The sequence below is a fragment of the Colletotrichum jinshuiense genome, chromosome 1 (assembly GCF_051148585.1).
Source record: "Colletotrichum jinshuiense chromosome 1, complete sequence".
In the NCBI taxonomy this organism is placed as follows: domain Eukaryota; kingdom Fungi; phylum Ascomycota; class Sordariomycetes; order Glomerellales; family Glomerellaceae; genus Colletotrichum; species Colletotrichum jinshuiense.
This window is the reverse complement of record NC_139302.1, coordinates 5,283,322-5,306,361: the sequence shown is the minus strand read 5'-3', so window position 1 is coordinate 5,306,361 and position 23,040 is coordinate 5,283,322. Positions and strand designations below refer to the sequence as shown.

General features: G+C 53.0%; 5 protein-coding genes across 5 annotated transcripts; 4 read left to right on the top strand and 1 right to left on the bottom strand.

The window, feature by feature from the left end:
- Positions 1–758: 758 nt before the first annotated feature.
- EsH8_I_001378 (Alpha/Beta hydrolase protein) lies at positions 759–2,228 on the top strand (the record flags this gene model as incomplete). Its single annotated transcript, XM_083268791.1, has 5 exons — positions 759–810; positions 874–921; positions 1,014–1,198; positions 1,259–1,600; positions 1,650–2,228. 5 exons carry the CDS (start codon positions 759–761, stop codon positions 2,226–2,228), a joined length of 1,206 nt encoding a protein of 401 aa, XP_083119229.1.
- Positions 2,229–2,991: 763 nt separating this feature from the next.
- Positions 2,992–4,466, top strand: EsH8_I_001377 (FAD-dependent oxidoreductase; the record flags this gene model as incomplete). The annotated part of the gene is made up of 5 exons (XM_083268790.1): positions 2,992–3,012; positions 3,065–3,625; positions 3,687–4,003; positions 4,068–4,341; positions 4,395–4,466. The coding sequence occupies 5 exons, from the start codon at positions 2,992–2,994 to the stop codon at positions 4,464–4,466; spliced, it is 1,245 nt and encodes a 414-aa protein (XP_083119228.1).
- Positions 4,467–6,510: 2,044 nt separating this feature from the next.
- On the top strand, positions 6,511–8,677 carry EsH8_I_001376 (SET domain-containing protein; the record flags this gene model as incomplete). The annotated part of the gene is made up of 2 exons (XM_083268789.1): positions 6,511–6,702; positions 6,932–8,677. The coding sequence occupies 2 exons, from the start codon at positions 6,511–6,513 to the stop codon at positions 8,675–8,677; spliced, it is 1,938 nt and encodes a 645-aa protein (XP_083119227.1).
- Positions 8,678–12,943: 4,266 nt separating this feature from the next.
- Positions 12,944–18,103, top strand: EsH8_I_001375 (M28 family metallopeptidase; the record flags this gene model as incomplete). Its single annotated transcript, XM_083268788.1, has 6 exons — positions 12,944–13,023; positions 13,079–13,101; positions 13,173–13,396; positions 15,210–15,538; positions 15,713–17,789; positions 17,894–18,103. 6 exons carry the CDS (start codon positions 12,944–12,946, stop codon positions 18,101–18,103), a joined length of 2,943 nt encoding a protein of 980 aa, XP_083119226.1.
- A 978-nt stretch (positions 18,104–19,081) lies between these two features.
- Positions 19,082–21,978, bottom strand: EsH8_I_001374 (retromer subunit VPS35; the record flags this gene model as incomplete). The annotated part of the gene is made up of 4 exons (XM_083268787.1): positions 19,082–19,246; positions 19,307–19,453; positions 19,508–21,734; positions 21,842–21,978. 4 exons carry the CDS (start codon positions 21,976–21,978, stop codon positions 19,082–19,084), a joined length of 2,676 nt encoding a protein of 891 aa, XP_083119225.1.
- Positions 21,979–23,040: the final 1,062 nt, after the last annotated feature.

Here is a 23,040-nt window from a genome sequence, read left to right as displayed (position 1 = left end):
TTGTTACCGTATACTTAGTATAACCGATGGTTCTCTATACCATAGAACCTATCCGTTTTTTTGATATTCTCAGAAAAGTAGAAAATTACTTAGTGGTATAATCGATGATTATTGACTGCATAACTGCTTCTGGGCGCAGCGATTCGTCTTCCCCTCATGGGGGATGTAACACCACTGCCAAAGAAAGTAGTTACATGCATGTGGGGTTGTGGATGAAGCCCAAAGCGTCCAATAGCCCGCCGGCTGCCATCTTACCCCTCAAAAGTAGTTTTACCACCTGCCACTTCTTCCACCCCTCCTTCTACTTTGTGATAGAAGCTAGGCTCAGGCGGCGGTCAAGCAGCTCCAAGCATATTTGCAGCAGCTGTACCGTTTGAGTTTCCAGTCTAGACGAAACTATGCCCTTTCATCTTGAACACAAGTCATTACGCTCAGTTCTAACTGGCGTTGATCTCCAGCCAGTCGCGCAGTTTCGTGGGATACCGTACGGCCGAATCCCAGCAAGATTTGCAAATCCTGAAGAAATCACGACCTTGCCGACAGAGCTTGACTGCACAAACTTTGGGTAACTCCCTGTGGCCTATTTTGTGTTAGCTTGGATAACAGCGAACTGACCAGCATCCCAATACGGTAGTCCTCGATGCCCACAAGTTTCTATCGATGTCGGACACCTTCTGCGGATACCGCTTGAGCACAAGTTACCAATCGAATACGAAGATGAATTCAGGTGTCTCAATTTAGATGTCACGATTCCCAAAATGGCACTGTCACCAGGGAGCCCTAAATTGCCCGTCTTCGTCTGGATACATGGTATATCTTCTCTTATCGGCCCCCTGTTGTCTTGGCAATGGGTGCTAATGAAAAACATTTCAGGTGGTTCCCAAGCTGTGACCTTCGGTAGTGCTGCCTCTGGAGTTTGTGGTACGGGCAGTTTATTTCTGCTTTCTTGTGTCCCCCACGGTCATTGTAGGTTATCTTGCCCGTAGTATCGTCACTAATATTAGGCTTGTTAGATACGACCAATATCGTGAAGGATTCTTTGACCTGGAAGAGGCCAATCATTGCGGTAACATTACAGTATAGATTGAACATCTTTGCGTTTGGTGACAAACCCAGCTCGAAGAATCTTGCTCTCAAGGATCAAGCCCTGGCCCTGAGATGGGTGCATAATCACATAGCCGAATTTGGAGGCGATCCAGTGAGTAGTTTGCTCTTCACTCTTGTCTCCGATGGTTTTGACCTGAGAAACTCCCTATAGGAGAACATCACACTTGCTGGGGAGAGTGCCGGAGCGGTATACTGCCACGCACATTTGGTAACCGGGGCACCAGCTAAGCAATTCTTTTTCGCTTCTGGTTCTCTATACCTTTCCCCTCCTCAACCAGAAGAGAGGGCATTTGCCATGCGCCAGAATCTCTTGAGGAATCTGCGATCTCTGGGTGATTTTGATCTAAGCACAGCCCCCGCTGAGAAACTGGTGGAAGCCCTGGTGAGATCAAAGATACAGTCATGGTTTCTTCAAATGGACTCAGGATTCGAAAGGTGGGAGACAAAGACAGGGCAGGCAGAAAGATTAATGGTCAGCGATGTTCAGAACGAGGTAAGCAAGCTTTCGTGCCGGACGTCGTCTACATGCTAATATGTCAAAGGCTGTGGTCTTTCGTGATGGCATATGGGCAATGGATGCTGCTGATATTGTCCATGCTTTCGATCTTGCTGGCGAGCACAGCAGTAAGCTCAAAAGGTTCTATAGCATCTACTCTGAACGACCGTCCTCTTGCAAGCTTGGGGCCTTGGACTTCCTTCACGATTACAAGTTTCTGCTCCCTGCAGAGAAACTGGTCCAACAATTCAAGGGGGAAGGAAAGAAAGCATATCGATATCTCGTCGACGAGCCCAACCCTTGGCAGCCATCCAATGGATCCCACCATGCCATTGACTTGGTTTTTCTCTTCGGCGGATTCGACATGTCTTTTTCTCCTGCCGCCCAAAAGACTGGGGAGCATATGCGCACGGCCTTGGTCAAGTTTGTCCATTCCCAGGAACCATGGGAATTCGCCGGCTATGCAGCTTTCGGGCCTCATGGCAGGTTTAATGAACTCGATGAAATGGAGTTCCGGTCTCGAAGGCGGATAGAACAAGCAGGCTTCTTGGATACCGTCTCTTCACAAGTCTTGGATACGGTGTTCTTTGCTTTAGCTGCTGGCAGAATTAGTCTCCTGAATTGAAATGAGCGTCATAGCGATAGGCTAGCACGACACATGAATCTCCAACCCGCGGTCGGACATTCCGGTTTAAGCGTTTCCAGTTCGATAGGATACTTCATGCTTGCGAATGGTGATTCATGGCTCGTCCACTCCTGGTCATGTTGAATTGGGTGCGTCAACCCACACTAGGCACACACATGTGTTCGAGTATATTCGAACAGTTTAGCCAACGGTTCCACCAACAATATTAGACCTTCCTCCAACAGGTGTTGCGGACTTTTACTCGGTAGTACTTCCACAAAATCTTCGCACTCCGGCTGACTTCTGAGAAAGAGGTCATACCTAAAATAGACAGGCTAACGGCCTGTGGGCCTCCAAACGCCTGGTGTCAGTAATTCAATCTAAATAGACACTACCCCATGTGGGGGACGCAAAATGTTACATTGCTGTAGGTGGGGTGCTTGTGGAGGTCGAGCCCCAAAAGTCGTTCATCCCTGATGTGGAGGAGTTTGTGTGCCTGTACCAGCCAGTGCACCGGGGAAGTCACAGGGGGAATGGAGATCATACGACTTTGCACAGTACATTGGACTGGTGTTTAATGCATCATATTAAAACCCTTTTCATCGATCTTGACCTTCAATCACATTTTAGGAGACAGAAAATAGCCCGCCGTTTAGAGAGGTCGACACCGCCGTCGTTATTTTCAAGTTGCTTTCATCGTCGCCGCGCAATCACTTCACATTCTGCCTAGTCTACGAAATTACTTTGTCGACGACGAGTAACTATGTCTCCGGGCTTCCAAAACGTAATTCTACTGGTCCGTCCCCTATCAAACTTTAACTGAGCATGCTATTTAGGTCATTATTGTCGGGGCAGGCCCTGCTGGCATGCTGTTAGGGTTGATGCTAGGTAAAGGCGGCATTTCTGTGACCATTGTTGAACAGACATCGGAGTTGGATAAGAAACCAAGAGCCACACATTATGCTCCGCCGGCGATGCATGTTCTGAATCGTGCTGGTCTGGGTGACGATATGCGAAAGCTCGGCTTTCTCCCCGACGGCGTGGCTTGGCGCAAGTCAGACGGAGCATACATCGCCGGCCTAAGCAATGAAGTAAACGGCGACGATCCGGATCGCATGGTCGCACTGCCGTTGTGTGACCTAGCCCAGCTGATCTACGATCATTCCGTGGATGTGGCAGCGATAACGTACCTGTTTCACCATCGGGTGACGGGCATCGGTCAAGATAGCACCAGGGCCTGGGTAGACGTGGAGAATGGGCAGACAAGGGAGAAGACACAGTTATTCGCTGATTACATCGTTGGATGTGACGGTGCTAATAGCATCGTCCGACGATCGTTGTTCGGGGACTCGATCTTCCCCGGTATGACATGGGACGAGCAGATCGTGGCTACCAATGTAGGCATTCCCATCCCCAGACCCTTGTCGATGATTTTTGGGGCTAAGAAAAGCATCTCAGGTTTACTACGACTTCAAGCAGTTTGGTTACAACGATTCGAACTTCATACTAGACTCCAAAGACTGGTTCATGGCAGCGAAAATTACCAAGGACGGTTTATGGCGTGTCACATATGGCGACACCACTGGCTTGGCGGCAGAAGAGATCATTAAGCGACAGCCTGACAGGTTCAGAACAATACTACCTGGACACCCTAACCCTGACGAGTACAAGCTTGTCAGTATTAGCCCGTACAAGGTTCACCAGCGATTGACCGAAAAGATGCGAGTTGGCCGCTTTCTGCTGGCTGCAGACGCAGCGCATCTGTGCAACCCCTTGTACGTTTTTAATTACTAATTTCCGTGACCCATCGCGCGCAGATACTGATGATCCGTCTAACAGTGGGGGTCTCGGTCTCACCGGAGGCATCGTCGACGTTGATGGTCTCTACCAGTGCTTGTCTGGGATTTATCACAACAAGGCGGACGAAAAGATACTCGATATATACGACGAGGTGCGTCGACAGAAGTACAACGAGATCATCAATCCGATCTCGAGCGAGAACTTACTTCGCATGTTTTCCGTCCACCCTGATAAGGTGTTGGAGTCCGACCGGTTCCTGAAACTTTGCAAAGAGGCCGAGTCGGACCAAGAAAAGGTGAAAGAAATCATGAAGGTGAGTTGAGATGGCAAGCGGTTGTGACGTGCACTTTGCTAATTTCTCGCAAGGGCGCACAAGCGTTGGGCTATGACTTTACGAAGCACTATTCTGGACTCAACGGCGTTGTCACACACCTGTAGCACAGTTAGCTAGCTTGACGAATCCCACTTTCCGTTATCAATTGGGCTTCGGCATGTGCCGAACGGAACGTTCGGCAGCTTTTTACCGCATTAGGCTTAATGTAACTCCAGGCGTTGCTGAATCTTTGGCAATGCATGAACTGCTAACACCAGCCGAATGGTAGCTCTGCCACACCATGGTCAGCCTTGTACGCCGAATAACTCGGGATGAAATGCCGACGACTTGACTTCCGCGTACGTAACAGGCAATCCGAAAAGAGAAAGGGGAAAAACCCAAGCTCCATTGTACGCACGGAGGTTTCGTAACCCAAGTAGGAAAGCACGAAAACTCTGATGAGAGAGGAAGTTGAGAAACATGGGCCTCAAAGTGGTCCGTTTCATTAACCGAGGCGAACTCGGGTTTCCCCCCCTTCGGAGCCGAATTTATCGCTGGAATCGTCAATTACGTAGGAACGCTTTTGTTCGCTGCATAGGAAAAAAAAAAAAAAAAACCAGTTCGCGGGATATACGATATCACGTTTGTTCAGTTTCAAAGCTTCATTCACGGGAACTTCGTAATATATTTCAACTACTTGGGGGTAAGGAGCTACAAAGTTTCGAACGATTCTACGGGAAGTGGAGAGCGGCTAGTTCTTGTCGGGCAGTATCTCCTTTTAGCAGGTGACTTTTCCGTGGCTAAACCTTAATGAGGGAGTGCTCGTCGCGGAGCGGTCCGATTAGAAGTGGACATTGGGCGTCAACCAGTGTCTTCTTCTTTTACACACAAGCAACGGGTAGTTATGGAGGTGAGGATAGGTGGGGGGGCCAAGGTTGTGCCCGGAGCCTGAGGTCAGTACCATGGTACCCAAAACAGACACGTGAAACGACCACTGCCCGGAAAAGGGTATCGAACACAAATGAGTTCGAGGGGAAAGGAACAAGTAACGGTTCAAATGACAGTAATAAGGTTTGGGGCTGCCCCGGGTGCGTTTGGCGGTAGTTGATGGCAGCCCGTCAGAAAGTGCCTCGGCCTCCGTTCCGGTTACGGAGGCCAAAGTGCCAGTTCCAGAGCGAAATCCCACGACGGGAGGCCAGCACTGGGAGAAATAGATTTGTGGCTCCTTGGTCGGATATGACGATTGATAGCCGACGCCACACGAACTCAATCTGTCTGATGGGATTTTTCGTTCTCTGAAGTTGAGCCCTTGTTTGTGTTGCCCAAAGTTCATAATTCCAACATGGGCAAACGAAGCGCCAACTTAGTCGATGGACGAGAATTTGACTTGCAGTTAGTGTTGCGAGGATACTCCAAAACGCTAATCAGTTCCCCGGCCGAGCAACACGTGAAAAAAGGCCTCCTTTTTGTGTCGCTTGCAAGTGTGGCTGTGACATCGCCGCTAACAGTTGAACAAAGTGTGAGATGCCGAGGCGATTTCTTCTGCCCAGTGCCACCCCCTTCTGTGTCGGAAATTCTGCCCACGCAGCAAAACGCTTTTGTCTGCCAACGGATGATCCCTGCTCTACCAGGCTAGGCCGGCGTTTGATGGGCTAGACTTTGGGCGACGTGCTGCTCGACTTATGCCACTCGCACCACACCCACCATACCACAGTCCACCACACACCTACCCAGCCAGAGATACATACACCCAGAGACTAAGACAGGCTCGGCTTACCTTGCTTTAGCACAATTGACCCCACCTCCAGAGTGAAGGAGGAAGAAGTGGACCCTGAATATCTCCCACAGCATCCCGTTCTCTTCTCCGCCATTAAAACTGTGCTGGCCTCCCACCCTCTACGGTGACACAGGAAGTTGATACCTGGTGCCGTTGCCCGCCCGAAAGCAGGCCAGTCATGATACCCAGTAGGCCTACCATTGGACAACGAAAGAGACAAGCTCCGACCCGCTTCGCCTAGGCCCATCCCCTTCGATTTACCTCTATTGGTTCCCCGCGGCTGACTGTCATGATATGCCATTGGCCATCGACTAGTTATTCTTCCATTGACGACAACACACTTTTTTTCATCAACTATCTTTCCCAAACAGTCCTGGAGCCAAGAGCATACCATGGCATCCCCTGAACAGCAGATGGACTCTCTTCGGGAGAGCCTTAGTCGCGTGATTCTAGATCAACTTGCGGAAACCCTGCGGGATTACTCATCTGGCAACCTGGCGAACCCGGTACTCCGATTTGAAGCATTCATCCAGGATGGCGAGCCAGGAGCACAGGGGCAGCCACCCCGCTCTCCGGTTGTTTCGGTAAGTTGCAACTCCCTACTATCACGGGGGGGGGAGCAGCGTTGGTGCGGGCGTTCGACTTCGTCTCTGCCCATGAACCATGCATTGCGAGAAAACAAAACACAGTTCCTGAAGCGAAATGTGAATGACCCAGCATTCGCGTTGTTGGGTTTTATCTCGTTGCTTGCGTCGGAAGTAGTGCAGGGTGGGTTTGTCTCGAGAGGGTTTGCGGCTAACCACCACAACGCAGAAAGTGGTAGACCTATCTGGCATCATGTCACAAAGCGCAACAAATAGTCCGAACACGAGTAACCTTGGCAGGGAGACGGTCGAAAACCCGACGCCTCCAACCGTCAGCCCGCAAATAGCCATGGATGTGGGCGCGTCGAACAGTACCCAGGCGCTTGTCCAGACCCGAAGGATGCCATCCCAAGTTCCGCAATCATTCCACGACAACGAAGCAGCCGGCCCATCCACCCAAAGGAAAGGAACGGGATCCTTGAGGCCTGTCAAGGGAGCCGGGCGATTTGTCGAAGAGGAGCCCGATAGCCAGCGGCAAATGCAGGTTGTCAGCAGTTTCCCCAAGCGCGCAAAGATCCAGGCAGACGTGGTGTTCGTTCCCCAGCAGTCCTCCATTGAAAAGTTCGTGGTCAGCATCTGGGAGCAAATCCACGGCGGCATCAGCCTGGACCCCCAAAGCCTGCTCGAGCAATGGCAACTGACGGCCACGGCCGCAACCGCAACCATAAACAACGCCGGCAAGATCCACGTCCCCGACCAGCTTGAGCTCGGCCTGCTCCAGGCGCCAATGATAGATGGGACGCTGGCCGAGGTCGACATGGAGGGAACTTTCAACCGCAGCAACATCTTCTGCCGAAAGGTCACGCAAGCGAGCCGCGCGTGCCGCTCGATCGAGGTCATTGTCCAAGCGCGGTGGATCGAGCACTTTGATTCGTACGTCGAGCTACTGGCCATCACAAACCCGGGGATGTCACCGACGAAGCGCCGCAAAGCAGCGCTCATTGAAGCATGCAACGACTTCGGATGGTCGGAGAAGGAGCTGCGCAACAAGATGGCCATCTGGCGCGGCTACAAGGAGATCAAGGACGCCGGCGGCTGGGCAGCGTTGGTTTTCGCCGGAATGGGGCTTTACCGCTTCTGCAAGTATCGTGTTGGTTTTAACCCGGACAGCATGCAACGGCTCCGCTCTCTGCGGCCGCGGATCGAGGTCGCCGCGGACACTTTGCATCCCACGTGGCGGCAACTACTAATGATTGTGGGGGAGCCGTCACAGCGACGGTTCTGCGGACACCCGCATGACTGGGTGGTTAGACAAGATGGCTCGGACCCGGTGCCCCTTCGATCGACATATCTCGAGTACGATCCCTATTTCAGCTTCGAGCAGCTCGAACACTCCGTGATGGACATGAGCGCTTGGGGAAGCGATGACCCAAGATGGGTGTCACCGATCAACACGGTGGCGTGCGTCCAGGGCATACACACATGTCACTCGTGCGGCCAGGAACAGTCTGAAGACCCAAAGATCAACTCGTGCTACTGCTTCCCGACGCTATTCGGATCCGGGCGGCGAAGTCCATGCCCGGTGCAGGTTTTCCGGACACCAGATGGGCGCAACAACGGACTAATGGCGCTTTGTCCTTTCGACCGCGGGGCGGCGATAGGAGAGTTTGTTGGCCTCATCACCAAAGAACTGCAAAATATGGACGTCATGGACAGCTCGACGGGCGTCCGCGCATACCAGATCTGGCAAGGGAGGCAGGGCAATTTCACCAGGTTCGTCAACCACAGCTGCAAATCCAACGCGCAATTCCAGCAGTTCGTATGGATGAGCACGCAGCGCATCATTCTGGTGAGCAAGGGCATCGAGGCGGGTCAGGAGGTCACTGTGGATTATTCTGGGAGCTACTGGCGTGGCTTGGACAAAGAGTGTCTCTGCGGGGAATCATGTTGCCGATACAGGAATACGCCGAGATGAGACTATGACGAAGGCATGGCGACGCGGACCGGTAAGGCCACGTGAAAATAGGAATGATAAACACAACTACCGACGCCTCACGATGTTATGATTGGTGGGCAAGGCGATCAGAGACAAAACCAAACAGACGCTTCTGGCAGTTTGGTTGCAATCTTTCCAAAGGTCGCTAGTCGCTCACATCCAAACCGTCCGAAGTCCGCCGTATCGTCCGAGAGTCCACCCGTTCGAGTCTCTTGGGGCAGAAGCGAGGATTAGCCCAGCAGTCTCGGTATCGGTAGATGAAAAACTTTGCTGCCAATTATCGCACTGCGTCGGTTGTGTTCGTGTCAGTTAGCGGGTTCCAGGTTCGTGCCAGCGCCCGGCGCTAGAGCGGCTAAAATGGGGCCCCTTGAGTCGCATAGCTCGAACTACATTAGCTCGGGCCACCGTTCCCCGGCCTTGCATTGTCTCTCATAGTCCCTCAAGTCATTTTTTTATAGTTTGCTAAACGACGCCAGTAGAGCACCGGAGGGGTCCGGTCTCCCTTCACAAAATGGTTGTCTTGGTCCCATAACCAATTTTTATAGCTTACTAAAAAACGCCAGTAGAACACCGGAGGGGTCCGGTCTCCCTTTACGAAATGTTGTCTCGGGCCCCAGATCATCTCCAGTGGTCTGACATTGCCCGTCGTTCCGGGGCCCAGGGTCTCAAGCCCTGGCCCGAGGTCAATGAACGGCGAGTCTACGACGTGAAGTGGGAGATGGGACGCCGGCATCTGTTTCTAGTACGTCAACGATAAGCTGCAGCACCCCGTAACGACATAATAATGGCGCAATCGAGATTCCACGGGGTAATCCGCTAAGGCCATGCGTTCCTCGGGCAGCGTAATTCACCGAGCAATCTCCTTCTGATCTCTTTTTCAGAGTCTCAAACGACATGCCTTGGCGGGCGTATGCGATGCGATGGTGAAATGGGTGTGGGACACTTGATTAGAGCCCAACTGGGCTCGGTATTCTCTTTGTCTCATTTACTCCTCGGCATGTTTACCCTATTTGGGACCAAGGCGGCCCGCTAGAATGCTCAACATTAAAAAGCATTTCAGCTGGCCATCCGACCTGATAGTTGACGGTGTTCTTCATCTTTAGTGTGTGATTTGTTTCGCGAATGTCGCCCACATCACAGAGTTCAGGGGCTGGTCAGGGGCGCTAATGAGTTTCCAGGGGCCTATAATAAATGCATGCGCCAGGAGAATAGCCGAGCATTTCGATGGCCCCCTCGCGCATCACTCGGCTGACCAAGTCGAAATCTGTAGTTGACCTTGCCAAGAACAGGACTATTTGCGACTTGGGCCGCATCTTTGGCCTCCTCGCGCTCTTGCTGCGTAGACGTGCCTAGACTGGCGCTTCGATTACTTCATCTGGCGCCTCACTAGTGCTACGAGTTGATCCATCCCGCACTTGACATTTCGAAACTACGACGGAAATGCTATTACACACGTGCAAGAGCACGTCCTCGAGTGCTAGCGGCGGTAGGCACGCTGCCCTAACGTGGGGTTTTTCGAAGTCGTGTGACGACCTCGTCTCACACTACTGCAGGCCGAACTCGGCAGTAGCTTTCAACCTGACACTTCAACGGGAAGGCCGGCCTGTCTCGATTTTCTCCCTGAACGAGGTTGGGATGGCTGGCTGTGTTCTTGCTCTACTAGCGGTCCCTCTTGGCGGGCAGATAACTTTGAGCGTATCGGCCTTCGACATGCTTCCACTTCCAGAAGCCGGAGCTTGTCGGCTTTTCCGTGGCCCACGCTTTGACTGACGTGGTTCCAAAAAAGCCGTTTAGACCGTTTCGCTTTGATGTTCTTCGATTAGTTTTACTAACAAGGAAACAATTGCCGAAGAGCAAAGTCTGGCAAAGTTTACACAGAGCCCAATATAGCGGCGATGGTGCGAAAGAATGCGCGTATGAAGCTCAGCGGAGAATCCATTAGGCACTAAAAGCAACTTAAAGGCTCTTCATTATACCAGAAGGCCCCCTGGCCAACATCCCGGAGGCACCAATCCTCGTCAAGTCTTCATGTTATCATTGCCAACCTCATTGCGCATCCCTATTCCTAGCAATTCAGGTGTCCCTGTACTGCTGTTGTCATTCTCTTATCGTTGGCAGACAGTAACGCGAGCTTCGGGCAGCGATTTTTCGGCGCTTGGACTCCTAGACTCTTCAAATTCTGCCCATTGAGCTAATTACTTCCTGCAGATAGCTGTTTTTATGTCTGACTCTCGTGTGCTTGGCGTCGCCAGCGTGTCGTTTGTCAACCCAAGAAAACCATTCGATGACGAATCGCACGAGCGAGGATACAGCCTCTGCTTGGAAGATGGTTGATTCCTTCATCCAGTGAATGACTTTGGGATAGAGCCCCTAAGCCAAGTCAGAATTAGAACTTTGGCTCCCGGGTATGGGTGGCAGAGATAATCGCCTACCCCCTGAAGTTCACAAAAGAATCGAGACTGTGCTCACCAATTGCTTTTTCCTATTACCAAAATTAATTTCGATTCCCGCTTAGAAATCCAATGGAGAAAGGCACGTCAGCGGTCCAGAACTGGCGGAGCGAGGCCGGTCCACCCCATCTGGCGGGCAGCAGATTTCAGTAGGGGAATCCGGCAGAAACAGCAATGCCGCCGCCTGTTCGATCAATCCTTCTGGCACGAGGATGCAAACCCGATAATCAACACTTTTATAACATGGGATGTGCTAGAAACGACCTTTGTCGCCTATGCATGGTCCAAAATGCTTCCTCAGCTGACGATCTGGTTTGGAGCCAGCGAGTCCGAATCTGTAAGGCAATTTTCTTCTCTTTTTGGAACAAGCATTGAGCCAACAGTCGACCAACAACGAAACTTTGCGCTGCTTTGATCGCGGCAACAGTAAAGCCGATTTGAACAATCGCTGAACGAGTCGCAAGGTGCTGAGCTTGAAGAGAGTTTCGAGTAGTACATTCGAAGAAGGATTATTCGCCAGCAACAACCGGAAAGCGGAACCATTGAAGTGGTAAGCATGCCTCGTGGATAATACAAGCCCAAATTTCCCCCAGGACTCAGAATCACAAGACTAAAAACATGAGATGGCTGACCTCGGTTCCTTACAGGACAAAAAAAGAATTACACGGGCCGAGCGACAGTTAGCCAGGGCTTCGAAAACAAAACACCGAGAGCAATTTGTTCAGATTAACCCGACAATCACATCAGATGAATACTGCCAGCTGGAGAAAAATTCGGTGAGTTCTTGATCGTATTCCAAGGTTCTTGTCTCGTGTCTAGAGCGGTTGTGTAGTTCTTCAAGAACGCCGAGGTAGGACAGCGTCTTGTAACTCTAGCATACACATGGAGTACGAGGCATGTTTGTTGTAGTTCTATAAATACGAGCGCTGCAAATGTTATATGCTGACAGTTCAAGTTTCAGGGCTGTATTGGTTAGCAATGGAAATTGCATCTCCGGTCGGAAATACAGACCGAGACATTGGTTCCAACAATTCAATTCCGAGGTATCCTATTCGAATGTCGTACGACAGGCCTCTACGCTTCTCTACACTACGAGAAGAAACTACAATACAAAAGAACCAATAGCGATCGTCGAGGGTTATACAAACGTATAGGCTTAGTTTCAGAACTTGTTGAAACTACTTGGATACTATCTTGCTTTGACCCTTCCAGCTACTCCCCACCCCGCAAGTTCGTATTCGTATCAAATCGCTAACGTGTTTTCTAGTCCAGGAACCGTACGATACCAGATGCGAAAGATCCTATCTGAGTTATCTGCCTACCCGACGAAGGACAAAACTGTTTCTGGCTCCGTTGAGCATTTCTTTGCGCATTCCCCCTGCCAGTCCTTGGATTTACACCCTAATCTGGCCCAAGTTTCGTGAACCGATGCCACAATACACGTTGTGAAAACCACGATGGAGTTGCCCTCCAAGCGATTTCGGCTCCATATAGTCAACTCATCAATTGTTGGAGTTGCGAATAGCCGTGGTTTGGCTGAGCAAATATGTCAATTGGGAGGGTTGAGCTGGATAAAAAACAGGGTCCAATCCCGATTAGGTGATTACCTGCTCAAACACGCTCACGCCAGGCGTTCCATGCGACGCCACATACATCTTAGACAGCAAATCCAGAGATATTTCTTGAATGCATTTCCCGGGTTTATGTGAAGATCTACAAGAAGACATCATTTCTGCATAGTACACGATCCGAAGACAGAGTACACGGCCCGAAGACCGAGAGAGTTGAATCAAACATGCGTGGCAGAGCACAAAGCAACTGCAGCGGCTCGAGCCGTGCGAGCACCTCCACTGTGTCGGCAAGAGGAGAACAAGCGTAAGCGAACCTTTCAGATTGAGAAAATGCAGGATTAGACGCTGACAGTGTATAGGAGACATTTCATTTTTGACAGAGGTTCGTAAAGGGCAACTGTCGCCTGTAGTGCATCCAAACAAGAACTTTTCGCTTGCTAACATGCTTTCCAGACTGGTATCCCGACGTGCCGCTGGTAATACAGGCGAACCAGTTGATTATCGGACGGCTATCACTTGGCTACACGCTGGCAGAGCTCGTCGAGGAGTCGGCCCGGAACGAGACGGGTTGCAGCCCGGGAACGATGGCTGCCTACTTCCACCATGCGATCACTCTGGAGCTGGCATGCTTGATGAGCAACGATACTGTACAAATGGCTATTGTAAAGGGCGTTAGGGTATGATTGTCTTGCGTTTAGGGTTTTATTTTTGGGTTCGGCGTTGGTAGTTGGTGTGCGTTTGGATCGTGTCGGGGCATACTGGAAGGAGTATCGCTTTCTTGCTGAATTGGATTGGAGGGCAACATTGATCACAATGGCGTACCAAAGCGCTGGTCGGAATGGCGACAACGGCAGGTAACTGTCGAGGGGCGAACTGGAGCATCGAAATTGAGGTGCCGCGATTGATTTGGTCGTGGACAAACTGTGGGATCATTTATTGCAACCTAGAGATGGTCAAGCTGCAGGCGGGGAGACCGGAGAAGTACAAACTTTCAGAAACAATCCTACGCCGGTGCTCTGACATTCGATGAATAAGACTGATGTGCAAATGGTGGTTTTATACTGGGTGGGAGTGGTAGACGGCTTTAACAGCTTGGGCGGCGTCGACAAAATCAAGAATTATGCCAACGGCAACTGGACGTCAGGCAAGTGGTCGATATTGGCAGGTTCGGTTGGCCATGGAAGGCAAAAATGGTATTGAACAACCGTGAATCAGTGCATCTCTTTGTGGAATGACCGGTCTTCATGAGTGTGAATAGTTCGCGATCGGTTTGATATTGTGATCAGGTCGGAGGTTGTAATTTTAATAGAGGCATTCGGGACGGTTCGACCTGTCCTATGAGCTTTGGGCAACACGAAGTATACACGGCAAGTGTGAGTCGGCGACAAGTGAGTTTGAGGGCGGCTTAATATAGTTATCGGGTGTTATGCCTGGTGCGAAAGGAGGGTGATTGAGGCTTCCTTTCAAGAGGAAAATCGTGCGGGTGTTTGACAGGCGGTGTCTGAGGGTCACCAAGAAGGTTGGAATGGTGTCGACGAACGGATCGGTTGAGTTGAGGAGATTGTAACTGAAGCGGGTAGTTAATGAGTTCAGCACGAAGATTTCGCGAGACCGCAGAGTGAGCCGGAGATGGCAATCTCGTACGAGAATACGGACATGTCCAGATTCTCCGGATTCTTGGGCACTGATCCGGAGCCGGATGGACCTGAAACCCGAGCGAGGACATCCGGGCAACGCGTTTGAGAGCTGGCGTCAGGGGGAGTCGGGTCACATCGAAGTTGGAACAGGTGGCAGCCAGGTGGAGGGCAAGGTGGAGATCAGTCTCGTCATTGGAAAAAGGACAGCAGGGATTTCGCTTGGTTGGCGGAGTCCAAGGGGAGAAAGGGGGGATTGTTGAGGGGCGGCCAAGGGGCCAAGGGTGGCGGTGCTGATGACATAATCTACAAGCAGCGAAAACCTTATGTAATCACACGGCTACCTCGCATGGGTTCCGCGTCAGCAGCGCCCAGACGAGACACCGGCTGACTGTGATTGGACAGCCTCTGGATGCATCGGGACACTCGACACTGGAGAGGGACTCTGTAGTGGACTCTGCGGCTGCTACGCTACTGCCACTTGCTGGACTGGACTGGCTACTGCCGCACGGAAGACGGGAGGACGTGGGAACGAGCACCAAATCACGAACTTTCGTGTTTCGAGCAGCAAGCACCAATCCGAATCTTCATCGAGTTCTGTTGTCGCTAGCGGTAATGGTATCGTGACAGTTCAATAGCCAGCCGTCTCTAATCCCCGTCGATCCGATCAATGTCTGCTTGCCCAGCAGCAGCATCCATGGGCGCCCCTTCTCTTCGATTGTAGTATTTCCATTGCGTTGCATTGCTGCAGCTTTCACCACTCCTTTCTCCCCAAATATCCGCCTGCGCCCGAGCGATTCGATACCACTCTTTGCCTTCGCCTGCGTCGACGAATGCCGGTATACGATCTTCTTAGACACTTGCTCGCCACCACACGCCCCTGATTCCCGCGACGCCGACGACGACAATGCCGTCGGACCGCGACCATCGGTACGATTCCGTGCCGCCCATCCCGAGTTACGACGAGGCACTTGCCACCCATGGCCCGGCCAATCCCGCCGAATGGCAACCCCCGCGCTCCCCGATAGACGACCGCTCGCAGAACGAGACCGAGTCCCAGTCCTTGTTGCACAGAGATGGCGCTGCGACCTCGTCCCGCCGCCCCGGAGGCTACCGGCCACCAACAGTTGAGACGGACGACGAAGATAGTGCCTGGGGAAGCGACGATGACGGTGACGAGACGGCGTACGTGCGCAGAGAGATGCAAGAGCTCGAGATAGGGGAGCCAGACAGCAGATCGCGGTCGTCAATATGGGGGAAACGGATACCCTTCTCCCTTTCCTTATCACGCTGGAAATGGTCTTGGCGATGGCGGATGCCAAGTCTACGTCCGACAATCCGACTACCCTCCGGCCCAAGCGATAACGCCAACGATACCAACGATGCGAACGCGACGACGACGACGACGAGGCCACGGTTGGCCTTCCCGCAATGGGACAAGGACAAGGCGCGGACGGCAATCATCATCTTTGCCAGAGTATTTGCCATTGTGTTTGTAATGGGTATTCTCTATGCACTTTTTATGAGCGATATCTTCACGAGCATGGCGAGGCGAATGAACGGCGGGTTGCGCTTCAACCCTGAAGACGTGCGCCTGTATGTGCAGGGTAATGTCGAAGGCCGCAGACTGCGTGCGTCTGTAGGCCACTACACCAAGTACGCCCACATGGCAGGAACCGAGGGCGATTACGCGCTGGCCATGGATGTTGAGTCCATGTTCACCAGGGCTGGACTGGATTACGTTAATATCGACGAATACTACGTGTACCTGAACTACCCAAAAGCTGGAGGACGAGCAGTGGAAATTTTAGGCGACGACGGAAAGGCGAAGTGGTCTGCGAGGCTTGAAGAGGAGGAAGTCGGAGGAGAGGCGGCGGGGCACCAAACCTTTGTGTTCCATGGCCTCTCCAAATCGGGTGACGTCAAGGGGCCCCTTATTTATGCCAACTACGGCGCGAGGTCTGATTTCAAGAAATTGGCGGACAGCGGAATCGACACCAAGGGCGCAATCGCCCTTGTTCGCTACTATGGCCCACAGGCGAATCTGGCCCTGAAGGTCAAGGCGGCTGAGGAAGCGGGCTTTGCAGGATGCATTGTCTATAGCGACCCGGCTGATGATGGCTTTAGACTGGGTGACGTTGCGCCGAATGGCCGCTTCATGCCGTCTGACGGTGTTCAGAGAGGCTCAGTTGCTTTGTCGAACTGGGTCATCGGCGACCCTCTGACCCCTGGCTGGGAGAGTAAGAAGAACCTACCGCGCATGAAGCCGGAGGAGAGCAGGGCTCTGAACAAGATTCCCAGCTTGCCGTTGGCCTGGCGGGATGCGCAGATCTTGCTGCAGCATCTCAAGGGCCACGGTGAGCAGGTCCCGAAAGAATGGCAGGGAGGTGTCCCTGATTTGGCAGAGTGGTGGACAGGAAATCTGTCGTCGCCCATCGTGCGCCTGAAGAACGACAATGACGTCGTCCATGAAAAGGGTATCTGGAACGTTTACGGCAAGATCGAGGGAATTGAGCAAGACCAGAAGTCCATCATCATCGGCAACCACCGTGATGCTTGGTCCTTCGGTGCCACAGAACCACACTCCGGCACGGCGGTTCTTATCGAGATGGCGCGCATTTTCGGCTCTCTCGTTGCCAAGGGCTGGCGTCCGCTTCGGAGCATCGAGTTCATGTCATGGGACGCTGAGGAGTACAACATGATTGGCTCTACCGAGTACGTTGAGCACAACGACGAACTGCTGAGGCAAAATGCCTTTGCTTACATCAACCTCGACTCCGCCGTCGCGGGGACCGAATTTCATGCTGCCGGATCACCCGTCTTCAGACAATCCGTACTTCGCGTCATCGACCGCGTCTTTGATGAGAACCTCAACGCCACGCTCCGGGGACTCTGGGATCAGCGCGAGGCGGACCTGGAGGAGCTCGGCATGGACGGCGACTACGTTCCCTTCCAGAATATCGCCGGCACCAGCTCGCTCGACCTTGGTTTCAGGGGCGCACGCTTTCCCTCCCAGTCTAGTTATGACAACTACGAATGGGTCAACCGCATTGGAGACCCTGAATTTACTTACCACACCCTCATGGGCCAGATTGTGGGTCTTCTCATACTAGAGCTTGCAGACAAACCCATCCTGCCATTTGACATGATAAGCTACGGCGACCGCATCGAACGATACGTCAACGACTTGGCAAATTTCTGCGAGCATAACGGCGCGAGCAAACAGGACAAGTTCTCACTAGACCCGCTCAAGAAGCTTGTAGCGGGTGTCAAGACCAGCGTCAAGGGCTTCACCATGTGGGAGATGTCCTGGGAGAGCATAGTCATGGGCGGCGGCGGTTATGAGACGGGCGACATGAGCGACAAGCGCGTTCAGTTCAACAACCGCATGGCCGATTTCGAGACGGCATTACTAGACCTTGAGCAGGGCGGCGGCGTAAGTGATTATCTTTCCTCCCGTCACAGGATAACCGCACACTCCCCACCTCCATTCCATGTTACTTGTTACGAGAGAAACTGGACGCTAACACTGTTGTCCAGATTCCCCAGCGTACGCAGTTCAAGCACGTCATCTTCGGACCCCAAGCCTGGTCCGGCAACAAGCCAGTCACCTTTGCAGCCATCCGCGACGCCATCGAGGCAGGAGACTGGGAGCTCGCGAACAAGCTCGTCGAGAAGACGGCACGCATCATCGAGAAAGCGACGACCTTGCTACGGGACTGGGAGAAGGAAAATGCCAAGGAAGGCTAATGCCAACGACCTTGCACCCCCTTCTCCCACTCCATCTTTTTATTTTACTTTTTTGTATTCTGTGTTTCTTCCATCTTTAGATGTTTCGACTGTGCATTTTTATGTGAAAAACTATCCCTGTCCCTTGCCGTACATCGGAGGGGGCAGGGAGAGACACACACACCTATGGCGTACCGCCGACTTTCCCTCTCATGTCTTTTCTACGGCCGGGTTTCATGCACCGTACCGGGAGAGTGTACTGCAAAACCTGGCCCGAATTCCTTTTTTACTACTACATTGTTTCTTCTTCTTCGGTTGTTTCTGGCATTGCAAGGAGTTTTGGGGGCCCGTATTAAACCATTGTTGGAGATTTCTTCTTCTTGACCTCCTTCATTTAGGTACGGTAGTCAAAATAGTACTGCCTCACTCATATCGCACGTGTATCAAGAGCCCACAGCGGCGGTGGCGGCGTGGTGTGACAAAACAACCTTCCCAAAGGTGATCCATGTTTGACGCCCCAACCAACAACAGAAGTCTGCTATATCAACCAACAGCTAGCTGGGTGAGAAGGGTCTTGGGAACGGAAACTCTTGAGGGACAAACAAACTTCGATCGCTTCAACGGAAGAAAAAAAAAAGGGAAAAAAAAAGGACGGGGTACACATATGTACAACTAAGGCTACAACAAGCCCACATGCAAAAGCTTTTCCCCCACCTTTCCTCTCGCCCCATCAGTCAAATCATTCTTCACTTCTTCCAAGCTCGTCGCACGCGCCTATCGTATGAACACGTTTTGCTCTTTGTCTCCAACATCGTTAAGGCCTTTCACTGATGCCGCTTCCGCCGCTGATTAAGAAAGACCCTCCTCCCCCTTCCGCTTGCAACCTCTTTCGCTCTCTCGTCTGGAGGTTGTCATGAAATGTAAACATCAGGGGGGTGGCGGCCTCTCGCTTTGAGAGTGATTTGTTCTGGTGGTAGAAACTGGTAAAAAGCCGCGGTCTCATTTAGGGTAGAGGACCACGCCCTCGTACTGCCGGCCCTTGATGCTTTCGAGAATGTGGTAGAAGTGACGCTTGCTGTTCTCGACCGAGGCCGAGTCCTGCTGGTTGCCGGCAAGGTTCGAGTGGATGAGCTCGATGAGACCGTTGAGGTATTTGGTTGTGACCTGGTTTGATGTTAGTATTACAAAGACTCCCCCATGGGTGACAGGGTTGGCGACACTTACCGCCGCGTTTTGCTGGTCAAAGTAGTAGACGTATCGGTCAAGGATCTCGACAAAGAGCTCAATGGATGTTGCCGTCTCCATGCAAGAGTCTGCGACACGCAGCGCTCTTTGGAGGCATTCGAGCACCCTCTTGCCATCACGGTACAGCTGGGACAAGTTAGCAGGTGTGATCATGTGTGATGCCTCGTCTAAGTGACTTACGCCGGTTTCGTCTGCCTCTCCCTTGGCGGCCATGGGCGTGGCCCACCAGAGGTGGCTGGCGAGATAGACTGCGCGGCACTGGTCTGGCTTCCGCAGAAGCTTGCTGCCATGCTGGGCGCACTTGGTAATAAGAGTATCGTAGTTCTCCTTGCCAAAGTTCCTTGTCTGGTGCAACGCCGTCGCAATGACACAGACGGCTTGGAACTGTGCCTTCGAATCCGAAATCGCCTCCTCATAGACGGTGAATGCCTGGGCGAAGAATTCGTAGGCCACTTCCTCAAAGCCCGTCATGTCAGCGGTCTGACCCGAGGCGCAGAAGAGGCGCAGCGCCAGCTCGGCCGCGCCGGCACCGTTGACACGGGTGTACAAGGTGCTCAAAGCAGAGTGCATAAACTTGAAGAGAGCGTTGCTCTGGGTCTCCCAGTTGTCCTCGTAGTGTTCGCGCGTCTTGAAGCGCCTTGCCAGCTTCATGCAGGCAGTGATGAGCGGCGGTGTAGTCGTGCGGATTCTCTCGTTGCCTTCCGAGTAGGCCTTGCGGGTCATCTGCAGCAGACGGAATTGTGTGTCGTTGTCTTCGCCATCAATAAGATGGACGAGTCTTGCCAACCAGCCCTGCTCCTCCATCGTCTCGTCCGTTTCAACGGCCCGGCGTTGTGCGACACCAGGATAATTGGATGGCGGCTGAGAGCCCTCCTTAATGAGCACCTTCAAAACCTCCAAAACATTCTCGAGTTGATTAGGAGTCGAGATCCGTGTCTGATCCCGAAGAATAGTGCGAGCCACCTCACCAGCAACAGCCCGGCGAGTCGGGTACGATTGAGACTGGAAAAGAGGGACGTAAGTAGGGAGGGAGAGGGCGGTGAAGATGGAGAGGTATCGGTTGAGAGGCGCCTGTAGCAGAGCCAGAAGACTTTGCTGGGACGGGGGAGAGTGTAGGTCGGCGTTGTTCGCGTTTTCTCTGACTTTGATGGTGGCATAGTCGAGAATCTGGTTCACAAAGTCTAACCTTTCGGGGTAGATGTTGAGGGCCAGATTCGTCAACGAGCAAAGCAGTGCTATCGTGTCTTGTATAGGAAGATGCTGCGCCTCGACCAGATTTTTGACCTGGCTGAAGAAGATCTCGTAGAGCTGAACGTTCTCCGGGATGCCCTTCTCTGGAGCACCTCCCTCCCCGTTGACCGCAGTCGCCTCGGTGTCTGCGATAGATGGGGCTGGCTCGTTTGGAGGTGGGAGGTCCTCCGCTGCACGGGCTTCGTTCTCGCTGTCTGCAGGAGCTCCATTGGTTTCCAGGTCGGCCGATTTCCGAGCCTCATTTTCGGTCTCTGGGTTTGCAACGGGGGGCGCGGATGCTAGACTGTCGTTTTGCAGGCTGGTCTTTTCCAGCAAAGCTGCCAGCGCCTCTTCCTCCAGCTTGGCCCGGTCTCCCTCGGTATCGTCCTTGGATTCGCGCTCTGCGTAATCTGACAAACGGTCCATCAAGCCAATCACAATGGCTTTGACATTGACGTGAGGATTCAAGCGGGACACGGCACCGAGGAATTGGTCCAGAGTGTGAAGGTGGAAGTCGTCGGGGAAGACCTGGGTGATGACCTCCAGCAGGTATTCCTGAGCAAGGACATCGCGACATTGCACGACCTGTTCCAGCAGAGGCGCCAGGATGCCCGACTTGTACGTCTCCAGGTCTACCAGCTGGCTAAGCCGCACAATGTTGCTTCCCACAAGGAGCTGGAGCTCCTTTCTTTCCCTCGTTCTTTGTTCCCGCTCGCGAGAGTGGCCCTGGTGCTGCAGTCGTACCCAAAGCTTGTTCATCTCGACGAAGTTGGTGAGGATGAAGTTGATCGAGTCGGAGAGGTTGCCCTCGGGTCCATCGCCGTCGCCTGTGGGTAAGTAGTCCCTGGCTTGGCCGGATAGGTAATATCTGAGGAACAGGCCGCGGATCGGGTGTTGTACGCCTCTGCTCATATCCATCATGTCCTTCATCAGCTCCTTGACAGGCGCGTCGGGGATGGACATGTAGGCGGTGCCGACGGTAATCATGAGGTACAAGCGCGGAATGATGTTTCCGGCATACTGAACGAGTTCGTATAGGTCGGCAAGGTGGTTGACGGGGTGGTGCTCTCGGAGATGGACGGAAAGGTAGCGCAGGGCATCAAACACGGCCATGTAGAGTTCGTAATACTGCTTCGGGCCGAGGCTGCTTGTGCGCAATTCGGAAACCAAGGTAGAGCTGCGCGCGAGGGATTGACGGGTTAGTCTGGGCCATTGGAGCTTATCGGGATTGCTCGCAGAGCTCTGCAGGCATCTCCGAAGATCCGGGGTGCGATGATGACGTACCAGCACTTCAGGGCGTCCATCAACTTGCTTGGAGTGTCCAGACACTTCCGCATGAGAGCCGTCTGCTGGCGCACTGCGACCAGGGCATCCTCCAAGAGGCGTGCCTGGTCTTCAGGCGGTACAGGAGTCGCAGACATGTCGAGGTCGAACCGGCGGGGTAGCTATCGATCGAGGCGACGTAGGGGGTTTAAGATTGGCTCATGGGGGGAGGAAGAAAGGACGACTCCGCGGTGGTGCAATGGGGAATCGTATTAATTGCGCGATGGTTCGGGGCACAAGCTTCGGATGCGTCGTCGTCGGCGCGGCTGCAGAGGGTCGGAGGTGTTGGAAGGCTGACGATGGGGTCAGGTTCGCTGGCTCTAGGCAGGTGAGGTAGGGTCGGTCGGCTGGGGAGTGCTGCTGTGCGATGCGAGCTCGGTGGACTTACTTGGCCGTGGCTGGACACAGGTGCACCAGACACTGGCTGGCGTGGAGTTGAGTGGATCTTGCACTGGTGACGGGACTGGCAGTGGCAGGGCTGGCAGCACCTCGGAAAATCGGGCTGCCTGGAGGGAAGCTTACGTAAAGCATGGGTTACCTAAGACGATCTTTAGCACCTGAAGAAAAAGGCAACGATGCAAAGCTGGCACGTGATGGACCAGTGGCCAAGGCGGGGCAGTCACCGGAACGGGGCCGTTCGTTGCGACACACTTGGATCACCGGGTTGGCCAGGCCAGGCTTTGCCATGTTCGGCTTACACTGCATACGTACACTAGGGGCGTGCGAAGTACGGACTACACCACACTCCACGACATATCAAGGTCCACCGTCAACCCTCCCCAGCTTAAGATCCATGTCAGCCGCGCCTGGTGTTGGGCTGGCGCACATGCACACACCCAGCAACACGACCTGTTGAAAGCAATGTGGTGGATTGCACGAGCTGGCGAAAGGCGAAACGGAGCCCTTCGCATACCAATACGTAAACTAACAACGCCGACTCCAATTCTCATGCCCACAAAAACTCCTTACTCATCGCCATGATCTCCTGATGCCGACCCCAAAACGCCAACCAGATTCGTTCGTTTCTCCGCGTCCTCTCCAACTTGCCCCTGTCAAATATCCCCGCAGTCAATGGGCTTGTTTCCCCCGGATCCCCGAACTGGCCAAACAATTCGCCAGCCAGCTGGGCCAGCTCGTTCCAGCACCACCACGCTCACCCT